This window comes from Sus scrofa, chromosome 2 (genome assembly GCF_000003025.6).
Source record: "Sus scrofa isolate TJ Tabasco breed Duroc chromosome 2, Sscrofa11.1, whole genome shotgun sequence".
NCBI classification, from domain to species: Eukaryota; Metazoa; Chordata; class Mammalia; order Artiodactyla; family Suidae; genus Sus; species Sus scrofa.
The window spans coordinates 41,992,381-42,004,992 of record NC_010444.4 but is presented as its reverse complement, the minus strand read 5'-3'; the positions used below and the strand labels follow the sequence as shown (position 1 = coordinate 42,004,992).

General features: G+C 37.4%; 1 protein-coding gene across 1 annotated transcript in view; it reads right to left on the bottom strand.

Moving 5' to 3' along the window:
* PIK3C2A (phosphatidylinositol-4-phosphate 3-kinase catalytic subunit type 2 alpha) overlaps positions 1-12,612 on the bottom strand; it is a 194,094-nt gene that overhangs the window by 19,070 nt on the left and 162,412 nt on the right. Inside the window, 7 exon segments of the mRNA XM_021083275.1 lie at positions 906-1,035; positions 2,585-2,677; positions 4,237-4,341; positions 8,081-8,261; positions 8,609-8,703; positions 9,655-9,748; positions 10,216-10,404. Coding sequence (XP_020938934.1) covers positions 906-1,035; positions 2,585-2,677; positions 4,237-4,341; positions 8,081-8,261; positions 8,609-8,703; positions 9,655-9,748; positions 10,216-10,404 — 887 coding nt within the window.

Sequence of the window (12,612 nt, the reverse complement as noted above, 5' to 3'; positions counted from 1 at the left end):
TGTAACTGCCAGCTTACGCCACAGCCACAGCAATGCCAGATCCAAGCCTCATCTGCAACCTACACCACAGCTCACAGCAATGCTGGATCCTTAACCCACTGAGCAAGGCCAGGGATTGAACCCACGTCCTCATGGATGCTAGATCAGGTTCGTAACCACTGAGCCACGGACTCCCACACACGTCTAATTTCATTATCAAATATGCACACATAAAAATCCCTATGTACAAAACAGTGGATAAAAGTTCACAGATAGACAAAGTACTACTATCCCCTGAGGGGACTTAACCCAGCAGACAAGACAATGTCTGGTAAGTATTAAAGACAACTGCTGAGTCTGTAGAAAGGAGAGATTACAATAGACTAATAAGGTTAAAATCTTCACAGAGGATGTGGATGTGATTTCTCCATTTGAAAAATAAGAATACAGTGAGATAACACAAGTGAAATACTTAGCATAAGGCAAAGCACAGAGTAAGCACTCAACCATTAATCAGAAGCAATGTAAAAAAAGGAGGAAGTTGATTGCTTACAAAATTACATGGAATTCCATAAGAAGAAATAGGAGTTCGATTATATGAAATAAGTATGGTGACAGAAAAACTAATCTAATGAAACGGCAGGCTCTTTCGTAAGGAATCTTACTGGATGAAATGACTTTCATCTCATAAGACTTATTGTCTTGCAAGCATTTATCATGGCTACTCATTGAGTGTTATAGGAAGAATTCTTAAACTGACCTGATTTCCTTTTGACAAGATAAAGTTTTATATCCTGACCCGAGAAAGGACAGCAATAAGGCTGAGATTATACTGTACCAGGATCAGGACCCTTAGAGCAGGTACACTCTGATCTAAGTTCATGGAAAAAATAAATTAATAAATAAGACACAGCTAACAGATTTACCTCGGTCTCTGCCAGTTGAGAGACATTTGAAAATTACCATTCTCAGATCTAGTCCTTCTTTAAGCCAGATTTTGTCCATAATCTTTATCATCTGTAAAGCTAGCATATCTTGCCGAAGATCTTCACCAACCTTGAAATCAGGGAAACAAAAGAAAATTGCATATTTTCAAAAGACTTAATAAATTACATATTTATAAACAGGGGGAAGGGGTGGGGAGGAAGGAGCAGTGAAAAAGAGTAAATAAGATGAATAAAGATGTCTTTTTAATTCTTCTCAAGCATTCTAGAGAAAGTTACTTAACCTCTTCATGTCTCAGTTTCCTGATATGTACACTTTAAAAGGTTGGGTTTTACGGTAGTATGAAAATTATATTCAAATTTTTTTGTTTCCTTTTTAGGACTGCACCTGCAGCATACGGAAGTTGCCAGGCTAGGGGTCGAACAGAGCTTCAGCTGCTGGTCTACGCCACAGCCATAGCAGTGCCAGATTTGAGCTGCCTCTGCAACCTATACCAAAGCTCATGGCAATGCCGGATCCTTAACCTACTACGTGGGGCCAGGGATCGAATCCACATCCTCATGGATACTAGTTGGGTTTGTTACCACTGAGTCACAATGGAAACTCCTGTATTCAATTTTTTTTTTTTTTTTTTTTTTTTTTTTTTGTCTTTTTGCTATTTCTTGGGCCGCTCCTGCGGCATATGGAGGTTCCCAGGCTAGGGGTCCAGTCGGAGCTGTAGCCACCGGCCTACACCACAGCCACAGCAACTCGGGATCCGAGCCGCATCTGCAACCTACACCACAGCTCACGGCAACGCCGGATCGTTAACCCACTGAGCAAGGGCAGGGACCAAACCCGCAACCTCATGCTTCCTAGTCGGATTTGTTAACCACTGTGCCACGACGGGAACTCCTCAATTTTTTTAAAGGGAAATATGGGAGATCTTTGTGATGAATGAAATATTCCATATCTTGACTGTATCAATGTTAACATCCTAATCGATATAACATGGGAGTTTTGCAAGACGTTACCATTGGGAGAAACTGAGTAAAGGGTACACAGGATTTCTGTGTAATTTCTTAAAACAAACTATGAAACCACAATGATCTCAAAAAGTTTACTTAAAAATAAAATGGAGTCCAAAACCAGATCTGAATATATGGGAGTTTGCTATATGTATATAGCAAAGGTGCTTCAAGAGAAGCTATCTTAATGAACATCCACTAATCAAACCTGTTCAATTATCTAAAACTCTCTATTCCTCCTTATAAATAATACTAGTTATGATCACAACACACACAACTTTGACTGGAAAAGATTACTCTAAAGTACTCTAACTCCTGCTGCTTCCAAAGGTAAGCTATATGCTTCCAAAACCAGTGCCACGGCTCAGTTTTGGAATTTTGCCCTGCACCACATCACAGTCTGGGGAGAGGCATGGCCTGGAGCTATAGTGTACTTAACTTGTGTGGCCAAATGCAACATCTCTAGCCCAGAGCTATATTTGTTCCCAAATCTGTTTGGGAACAGTTTATGTCAGTGATAATTTTTTCACATAATTATTCAATTTAGTTAAATTTTAGATAAATATAATTACTTTTTGCAATTTTTGAAAAGAAATTTGACAAAAGAATTTAAAAATTACCACTTAAGAATAAAGTCACCTTTTTCTGCTCACCTTAAACATGACATTAATTTCTTCCCCCACTGGATCAGCATTCACCATTGTGACTTTCAGGGGCACAGCATTAGAACTGAAAAAGGAACATGACTACAAATACAATATGTTAAGTATTAGAATGATAACACTGGAATAAAAATTAAAAAAAAAATTTTTTTTTGTCCTAGGAGTTTCTCCTTTCACTTCTTCCTTTGGATTAAGGCACAGGAAATAACACATGTGAAATGCTTTTTAGATTATCTGGCAAGAGATATATAAAAATACTTTTGAAACTTAAACATAGCATATTTGAGTAAAATAGCTAACACTCTCTAAGCAGAGAAGCAATACCTTAAAAACCTGAGACAAAAACTATTAAAAGTTTGAAATACTTTTTTTTTTTTCTCGGCTGCACCTGCAGCATGGGGAAGTTCCCAGGGAAGGAATCAAACCTGTGCCACAGCAGCAACCTGAGCTGCTGAGGTGATGTGAGATTCTTAACCCACTATGCCACAAGAGAATAACAAAGGAGTCACAATTCTTCAACAAAGCACAAAACTTTGTTTATACTTATCTTTCTGCTAAACCAGTGTGATCTGGAATGAGATCTCTAACTTCTGCTCATGGTACTATTAGAATCAATAATTAGCCATGGAATCAAATAGGGACACTAAATTTAACAATTTCATTAGCAAAGATCAAATCTAATATTAAAATTAAACTAGTTAAAAATCTAATTTAAGACATTGAGAGAAATTTTAAAAAACAATCGAACAAAAAACCCCCAGGGAATATGAAATCCTCTCTAACCCTACCTCTGGTGACATAATTTTTAAAGCTTTGGCAACCACAGTTGTAGTCCAATGAACAGCAGCCATATGTCACCTTAAAAAAATCAGGGAATTCCCTGGTGATCTAGCAGTTAGGATCTGGCAGTTTCACCATTGCAGCTGGGGTTCAATCCCTAGCCTGGGACCTGAGTTCCCACATCAAAGCGGATGCACAGCATGACCAAAAACAATCAAATCTGAGACTCTTTTATGAACAGCTGTCTCCTAACCTTTCAAAATCACAGTCTCCAATAGATAAATCAATTGGTTGCTTTTGCTAAACTCATGTTAGAGAAAAATCTACTATTTTTATTACTGTTAGCCCAATTAAAAATATAATCATTCAATTTTGGTGATTACAACTACTTTTTTTTTTTGCCACACCCACAGCATGTGGAAATTCCTGGGTCAGGGACTGAATCTGCAAAATGTGACAATGCCAGATGCAGAAGGCCAGATACACCACAGAACTGTACCACTACTTTTTGATGACTCTAAAAAGTGTTATAAACCTGGGAAGAGTCCATCTGGCCATTACAAGGGAGGGAAAAAAACTGCCTGTGACTGGATAGGTTTACCATTGAAATTACAATATATGCCTCTTACGTAGCTATATATTCCAGGGCAGTAAATAATTTTACACTGTTTTTTTCTTTCAGGAATGGTGATTAGATAAGAATATACTGAGATAATTATGAATCTCACACAAGCATAAATCCACAGGTACTAATGACCTATGCAGATTTTATCTGCATTTGCCTTAAAGTATACCTGCTCATCTGCCTTCTTCCTAAACATTATTTGGAAATGTAAAATGACCTTATAAGTATTTTATGTCACCTTAATATTTAATTCTTTTGCCACAAGACTTGGATTGAGAGGGAGACGGCACTTGTTTCTTAGAAAAAAAGACTGTACTCGCTCCATACTCCTTTGGAGGACAACCTAGGAAAAGAGATTGCTACTGTAAGGACATAATGAAAAAGAACACCTATTTTTAAGACAACAAAAGTATGATGTGGACCTATTTTTTAAATGCCCAAATGGTCAAAAAATGTTGTTAATAAAGAGAGTTAATTTTTACTATAAAAATAAAACTTGGATAGGCAAAGGACATAAATATGGGGGGAAGTATATATAGTCATATTTAATATAGTAGTTAATACTAACAGTCAAACAAATATAAATTAAACATTAAATAACAGACAAAAAAATTAAGATAACATCCAGTGCTGTCAACAAGATAGGAAACAAATACTTCACATCTACTGGTGGGAAAGGGGCTATATACTGTATAGTTTTCTTTTCTTTTGTTTTTTGTATTACAATCTAGTAGAAACTATTATAACTAAAAATATACATAGTTCTTGACTCAATTATTTCACCTCTAGCAATATCCTATGAAGAAATACTAGCAAAGGGGCAAAAACTCATAAAGTTCATCACAGAACTGTTTGAGAAAATAAAAATGTATAAACAACCTACAGAGGTAATGCTTCATAATTCATACCACAAATTCCTTATAATATCATATACTCATTAGTGAACATGAAGTGTAACTATATGTACTGAAATGAATTCTCCAAGTAAAAAGAAAAAACATTTACCAAAAAAAAAAAAAAAATCACTGCTGAAAGAAATTAAAGGTCTACATAAATGGAAATTAATATTAAGATTGCAATATTTCCCAAATGGATCTACAGATTCAACATAATCTCCCCCTGCCCAACTCACAGCATATGGAAGTTCCCTGGCCAGAGATCAAATCCAAGCCACAGCTGCAACTTATGTCACAGCTGCAGCAATGCCAGATCCTTAACCTGCTGTGCTGGGCTGGGGATCAAACCTATGCCTCAGCAGTGACCAGAACCATTGCAGAGACAATGCCAGATCCTTAACCAGATGCAGCACAGCAGGAATCTTCGATACAATCTTCATCAAAACTCCAACAATCTTTTTTACGGAAATGGGCAGGTTGATAATAAAATTCATAGAGAATTGTAAGGGACTTCCAAATAGCCAAAACAATCTTGACAGAGAAAAAGCTGGAGGACTCATACTTCCTGATTTCAAAACCTACTACAAAGCTATAGCAATGAAAACAGGATAGTTTAAGGAGAGACATACAGATGAAGGGAATAGAAATGAGAATCCAGAAATAAACCCACACAGTTACAATCAACTGATTTTCAATTGATGCCAAGATCATTCAACAGGAAAGAACAGTCTCCTCAGCAAATGGTGCAATGCAACTGGACAACCAAATGTAAAAGAATGAAGTTGGACCCTTACCTCATAGAATATTAAAAAAAACAAAACAAAACAAAAAACAAAAAAAAAACCCTCAAAATGGGTCAAAGACTTTTTAAGAGTGAACCTATAAAATTCCTAGAGAAAACATAGGTGTACATCCTTGTGATCATGGATTTGACAACAAATTCTTAGATATGACATCAAAAGCACAAGTAACAAAAGAAAAAATAAATTAGACTTCATAAAACTAAAAATGTATGTGCATCATTATCAAGGAAATAAAAAATTAATACAAAGAATGGGAGAAAATATTTGCAAAAAGTGTATCTGATGGGGGTCTAGTATCCAGAATACACAAAGAACCCAATTCAACAACAAAAAGACAAACCAATTAAAAAGGACTTAGAAATTTCTCCAAAGATAATACACAAGTAGCCAAAAAAACACATGAAAATGTGCCCCAAATTATTAGTCATTAGGGAAATGAAAATCAAAACCACCATGAGATACCACTTCACATCTACTAGGATGACTATAGTTAAAAAGAAAAGAGGAGTTCCCATTGTGGCTCAGTGGTTAACGAATTCAACTAGGAACCATGAGGTTGCAGGTTTGGTCCCTGGCCTTGCCCAGTGGGTCAAGGATCCGGCATTGTTGTGAGCTGTGGTGTAGGTTGCAGACTCAGCTCAGATCCCATGTTGCTGTGGCTCTGGTGTAGGCCAGCAGCTACAGCTCCAATTAGACCCTCAGCCTGGGAACCTCCCTAAGCCACGGGAGCGGCCCTGGAAATGGCAAAAAGACACCCCCCCCCCCCAAAAAAAAGAAAAAAAAAGAAAACAAACAAACACGTGAAAACAAAAAATGTTGGTGAGAATATGGAGGAACTGGAACCCTCATACATTGCTGGTAAGAATTATAAAATGGTGTTGCTACTTCAGGTAACAGTTCAGTGGTTCCTTAAAAAGCAGAATTACTGTTTGATGCAGTAATTCTATTCCTAGGTAAAGTGAAAACACATGTTCAAACTAAAACTTAACAAATATTCACAGCAGCATTATGTATAATAGTCAAATAGTTAGAAACAAGCCAAATGTCCATCAACTGATAAATGGCTAAACAAAATGTAGTATTATCTACACAATGGAAACCTATTCAAACATAAATACACATGCTAGAATATGGATAAACCTTGAAAACATTGGGCTAAATGAAAGAAATCAGACACAAAAAGCCACATGTTGCATGATTCCATTTATATGAAATGTTGAGAATGGCTAAATCCATAGAGATACAAAGCAGATTGGTTCTCATGGCATATGAAGCTCCTGGGCCAGGGATCAGATCCCAGCCACAGTTGAGAACTATGCCACAGTTGCGGCAAAGCCGGATCTTTAACCCACTGTGCTGGGCTGAGGATCCAACCTACATCCCAGTGCCCCAGAGGCACTGTTGATCCCACTGCACCACAGAGGGAACTCCAGTTGTACATTTTAATATGGTTAAGCCAGTGAATTCACCTAAAATATAACATACATATATTCCCTTTTTTTTTTTTTCTTTCTTTCTTTCTGGCCCCACCCACAGCATATGGAAGGTCCCAGGCTAGGGGTCAAATCAGAGCCATAGCTGCTGGCCTACACCACAGCCACAGCCACAGTAACACCAGATCAAAGCCATCTCTACAACCTTCACCACAGCTCATGGCAATGCCAGATCCTCAACCCACTGAAGCGAGGCAAGGATCAAACCCGAGTCCTCATGGATACTAGTCGAGTTCCCTACTGCTGAGCCACAATGAGAACTCCTAAAGTTTTTTTTAATGCCCACACCCATGGCATATGGATGTTCCTGGGTCAGGGACTAAATCCAAGCTGCAGTTGTTGCTGGACTCTTTGACCCACTGCATCAGGTTCTTAACCCACTGTGCCACAGCGGGAACTGCTGTAAAAAAAATTTTAACTCCAAAAATTGTATATATACTCAAGTGCACATATGTGTAAAGTCATATAAAATGACAAAGAAGGATATACATCAAACTATGGACAACAAATACCTACAGGAAGAAAATGAAACTGAAAAAGCCTTAATATTTTATTCCATAAACTTATTCATCCTTTGGACTTTTTAAACATTAGCATCAATTCATGCTTTTATTATTTCTACAATTACAAAAAAGTTAAAACACAAAATAATGAAAAAGAAACTCAGAAGAATAATTTTGGACAGAGAGGAAGTAATAAGCAGGGAAATCAAACTAGGATGTGAAATCCTTTCCTACAGATTTTAATCAATCTTGAATTCAATCTGCTCAAAAAAACACAGGTGTAATTAAGAGCTCTATTGTATATCGAATGATAAAGAATAACAACTTATCAGCACTGTAAAGATCTTTTAATATCAAAATATTTATGTTCCCTCAATGGGTACATACCTGTCTGGCTGATCCAGTAGCCTGCCTTACTTTCTCTGCTACACCTCCTAAAAGTTGTACAAGTTTTGTCTGCTTCAAAAGTTCTTCTCTGAGTCCTTTTCCTCCTACTGAGAGGAGAGCACCCAAAATATGTTCATATCGGGTACCAAACTGCGCGTCATGCAGGGCATCCTTGAGGAGCCTAATACAGCAAATATTTATGTGAACCACTTCTGAGAACTGGATTAAGTCTCTCAAAAATCAATTTAACAAGTTCAATTTTTGGTATTCGGGAATTAATTTTAAGCTATATAAGCAAGTAAAAACTCATTAATTATTACAGAGCTCTAACATGCCAAATAATTTCGCAATAGAGGATTTTGTTATTTCTGGTTTTATTTTTAAAGACATAAAAATTTAACTTCTTTAATAATGACCAATAAAATACATGGTGTCTGCAAATAGTCTGAGCATACTGCTTAGATTTTCAGAATGTCATCTTTATAAAAATAGAAATAAAAATAAAGTACTTAAGAACACAAATCTTACCAATATAGATTGTGTGCTATTTGTATATTTCCCATCGCCCTGGACAGAAGGAAGCGCACTAATGAACTGTTCAAGTAAATTTCATACTTCAAAGCCTACAGGCAAAAAAAAAAAAAAGAATCACTAGCAGTCAAATCCATACTACATTGTTTGATAAAATTATCAAAAGAGAAACTATTTAAGTCAAGGATTATTCTTGTTGGTGAAAGATGATACTAACAAAAATGGAACAGATGAACTAACTTAGGCAGAATTAATGAAATCAAACAGAGAAGTACAGACATTAAAAATCCAGGAAGGGAATTCCCATTGTGGTGCAGCAGAAATGAATCCGACTAGTACCCATGAGGATGTGGGTTCATGGGTACTCAGTGGGTCAGGGATCTGGCGTTGCCGTGAGCTGCAGTGTAGGTCGCAGACGTGGCTCAGACCCCATGTGCTGTGGCTGTGGTGCAGGCCAGCAGCTCTAGCTCCAATTCGACCCCTAACCTAAGAACTTCCATATGCCTCGGATGCAGTTCTGAAAAGCAAAAAAAAAAAAAAAAAAAAAAAAAAAGAGGAGTTCCCGTCGTGGCACAGTGGTTAACAAATCCGACTAGGAACCATGAGGTTGCAGGTTTGGTCCCTGCCCTTGCTCAGTGGGTTAACGATCCGGCATTGCCATGAGCTGTGGTGTAGGTTGCAGGTGCAGCTCGGATCCCTCGTTGCTGTGGCTCTGGCACAGGCCGGTGGCTACAGCTCCGATTCGACCCCTAGCCTGGGAACCTCCACATGCCGCGGGAGCGGCCCAAGAAATAGCAAAAAGGCAAAAAAAAAAAAACAAAAACAAAACAAAAAAAAAGAAAAAATCCAAGAACATATATACAATATTCAAGTGAGGTAACAACACAGTGGAAAAAAATTCACACTGAATCCAAATGTAATGTGCACTTCAACATTCCCACACAATACTTTTAATCAAAACAGAAAGAGGATCCCTTAGCAAGGTCCTTACTCATAAGGAATAAGGAGAGTAAGGAGGATAGGTAACCTAGCAAAAAACTCACCTGCACAAACTGTGGAAGAAGATCTATTAGTTCATCATCACTAATAGCTTCAATCCAGGTCACAGCTAGAGACCTCACTTCCTGATCAGCAAATCTAGAAGCATACCACAAAATCAAGATTTGACAGTACTTTCTTACTAATAACACTATATTTCCTAAAAACACAATCACAATCTATTCGTGACACAGAATACTAAATAGCTATTCAAAAGCAATGTGTTTCTTCTTTTTTTAGGAAGAGAATCTTACTGGCCCAAACACAAAATCAATTTCATGACTATTTAGAAACCTTAAGCTTATGAAAATTAATTTTGGCCCAAATCATAAAAATATGACAAATTATTAAAAATTTACAGCCTCTCTAGATTAGTTTTAAATGACATCCCTTTTCAATAGGCTCAACACAAAAGATGTGTTTATAGAAATACACATTTAGACATTATATTGTATTGAATTGCTTTCATGTTAAAACAAAGGGAACTAATCTTGCAACATAATACCTTACTGGAAAAACTGACAATAATAAAACAGAGCAAATAAATTCAGCCACAGCTGACTTACTTTGAATCAAGAAGCTCCAATGCAGTCAGTGGGTGCAACGGAGGCCACTGCCGGAGCAATGAATAAGTTTTGGCAAGATTAACCCACTTCCAGTTTGGGGCACTTGTTAGTACTTTAGGAAGACAATTTGGGTGTTTGAGGCAATAGTAACGTTTCTCCCATAAAAAGGCTTTATCTTCTTTAGAAAGTCTGGATAATAACAGAATTAAATTACTTCTCAGTGATATCATAATGACAGCTATAATCTCAATGATTAAAATACAAAGAAGAAATTTATTCATTTTAGGACAGCCATTTCTTGGTAGGATCATTAATACTAACTTACAATACAAAAATGCAAGTACTGCAAACACCGCTAATTTAGCCTAATTTGGGGGATAGGAAGAAATCATTCCGCCTTGAAAAAAAGAGTCTTACTTAAGAAAATGAAAGATAATTCAGCACAATAAAATTTACTGAGCTCTAATCAGATGCCAGGCACTAGAAATCAGAGTTGAATATGCAGAACCTATCCTAAGAGATAGTAAGGATTTCATCCATTTTATACAAGTAAAATCAAACATCATGCCCACAACAAATGCTATTGCAAAACTTTGAAAATGAATATACAGCTCATTTGAAGAATAATCAAAATAAAAGGGACTTGTTTTGCACTCTAATTTAATATTAATTGCAAATGTTCATGTGAATGAAATAGTTCACTGTTTTACTACCCATCTATCTACTTTTGGTATATAATCCATGTGCTGAATTGAAATGTATTCATTTCACATGAACTACTAAAAAAAAAATCAAGTATTGCAAAAAGGTAGACAATTAAGTCTCTCTCCTTCCAATTCCCCTACCAGTGGCAAGTGCCTAACCTTCCAGAGGTATTCAGTTTGTACCGAAGAGCATTTACAAAAGTGTGTGTAGATTTTCTTTTTTTCATGTTAATGATAACACATTATATACACTATTCTGCTCCTTGCTTTCTTCATTTAACATATCTTACTATATATTAGTACATATAGCTATAGCTTCACTTTCTGTTCATTTTTCTTTGGCTGTGCCTGCAGCACATGAAAGTTCCAGACCAGGTATCAAACCCCAAGATGCTGCAATGACAACACCAGATCCTTAACCTGCTGTGCCACAAGACACTCCTATAACTTCATTCTTTTTTCTTTCTTTTTTCTTTTTTTTTTTTTTTGACTTTTTGCCATTTCTTGGGCCACTCCTGTGGCATACGGAGGTTCCCAGGCTAGGGGTTAATCGGAGCTGTAGCTGCCGACCTACGCCACAGCCACAGCCACAGCCACACAGGATCCAAGCTGCGTCTGCAACCTACACCACAGCTCATGGCAACGCTGGATCCTTAACCCACTGAGTAAGGGCAGGGATCAAACCCGCAACCTCATGGTTCCTAGTTGGATTCGTTAACCACTGCGCCACGACGAGAACTCTTATAACTTCATTCTTAATAGTTACATAGTACTGTTGGATAAATGTACCATAAATTAACCTCTAATGATGAACATTCCCTATCAGATTTACAATAACCCAAATAAATACTGCAATGAATATCCTTATCTCCATAAGCAAATATAAAAAGGTTTTCTTTGAAATATACTGTAACTAACTGGAAGTGGAATTGTTAGGTCACAGACTAGAGACACTGTGACCTTTATAGATTCTTCCAAATTGTTCTCCAAAAGCTTTTCAGAGTTCTGCCAACAATATTATTCTCATTTTTCTGTATCCTATCAACAACTTACATAATGAGACATCTTAATTTTCAACAATCTGAAATTTGAAATGGTTATCTTGTATTAATTTACAATTCTTTGATTAATGACAGATTGAACATGAACTTTTTTTTTTTTTTTTTTGTCTTTTTAGGGCCGCACTGGCAGCATTAGAAAGTTCCCAGGCTGGGGTTCAAACCAGAGCTGCAGCAGCCAGCCTATGCCACAGCCCAACCAATGCCAGATCCAAGCTGTGTCTGTGGCCTACACCACAGCTCATGGCAACACCAGATCCTTAGCCCACTGAGCAAGGCCAGGGATCGAACCTGTGTCCTCATGGATGCTAGTCAGATTCATTTCTACTGAGCCATGACGGGAACTCCTGAACATCTTTTTTCAGATGTTTAAAAGGCATGGTATTTTCCATTCCAAAGATTTACCTATTCATATTCTTTGTCTACCACTGAGTTGTTGCTTTTTCTGCTTATACTAAAAGTGTCTTGGAGTTCCTGATGTGGCACAGCAGGATCAGTGGCACCTCTGCAGCACCAAGATGTAGTTTGATCCCTGGCCCAGCACAGTGGGTTAAAGGATCCAGGTTGCCACAGCTGGGGCATACTTGCAACTGTGGATGAGATCTGATCCCTGGCCTGGAACTCCATATGCTGTG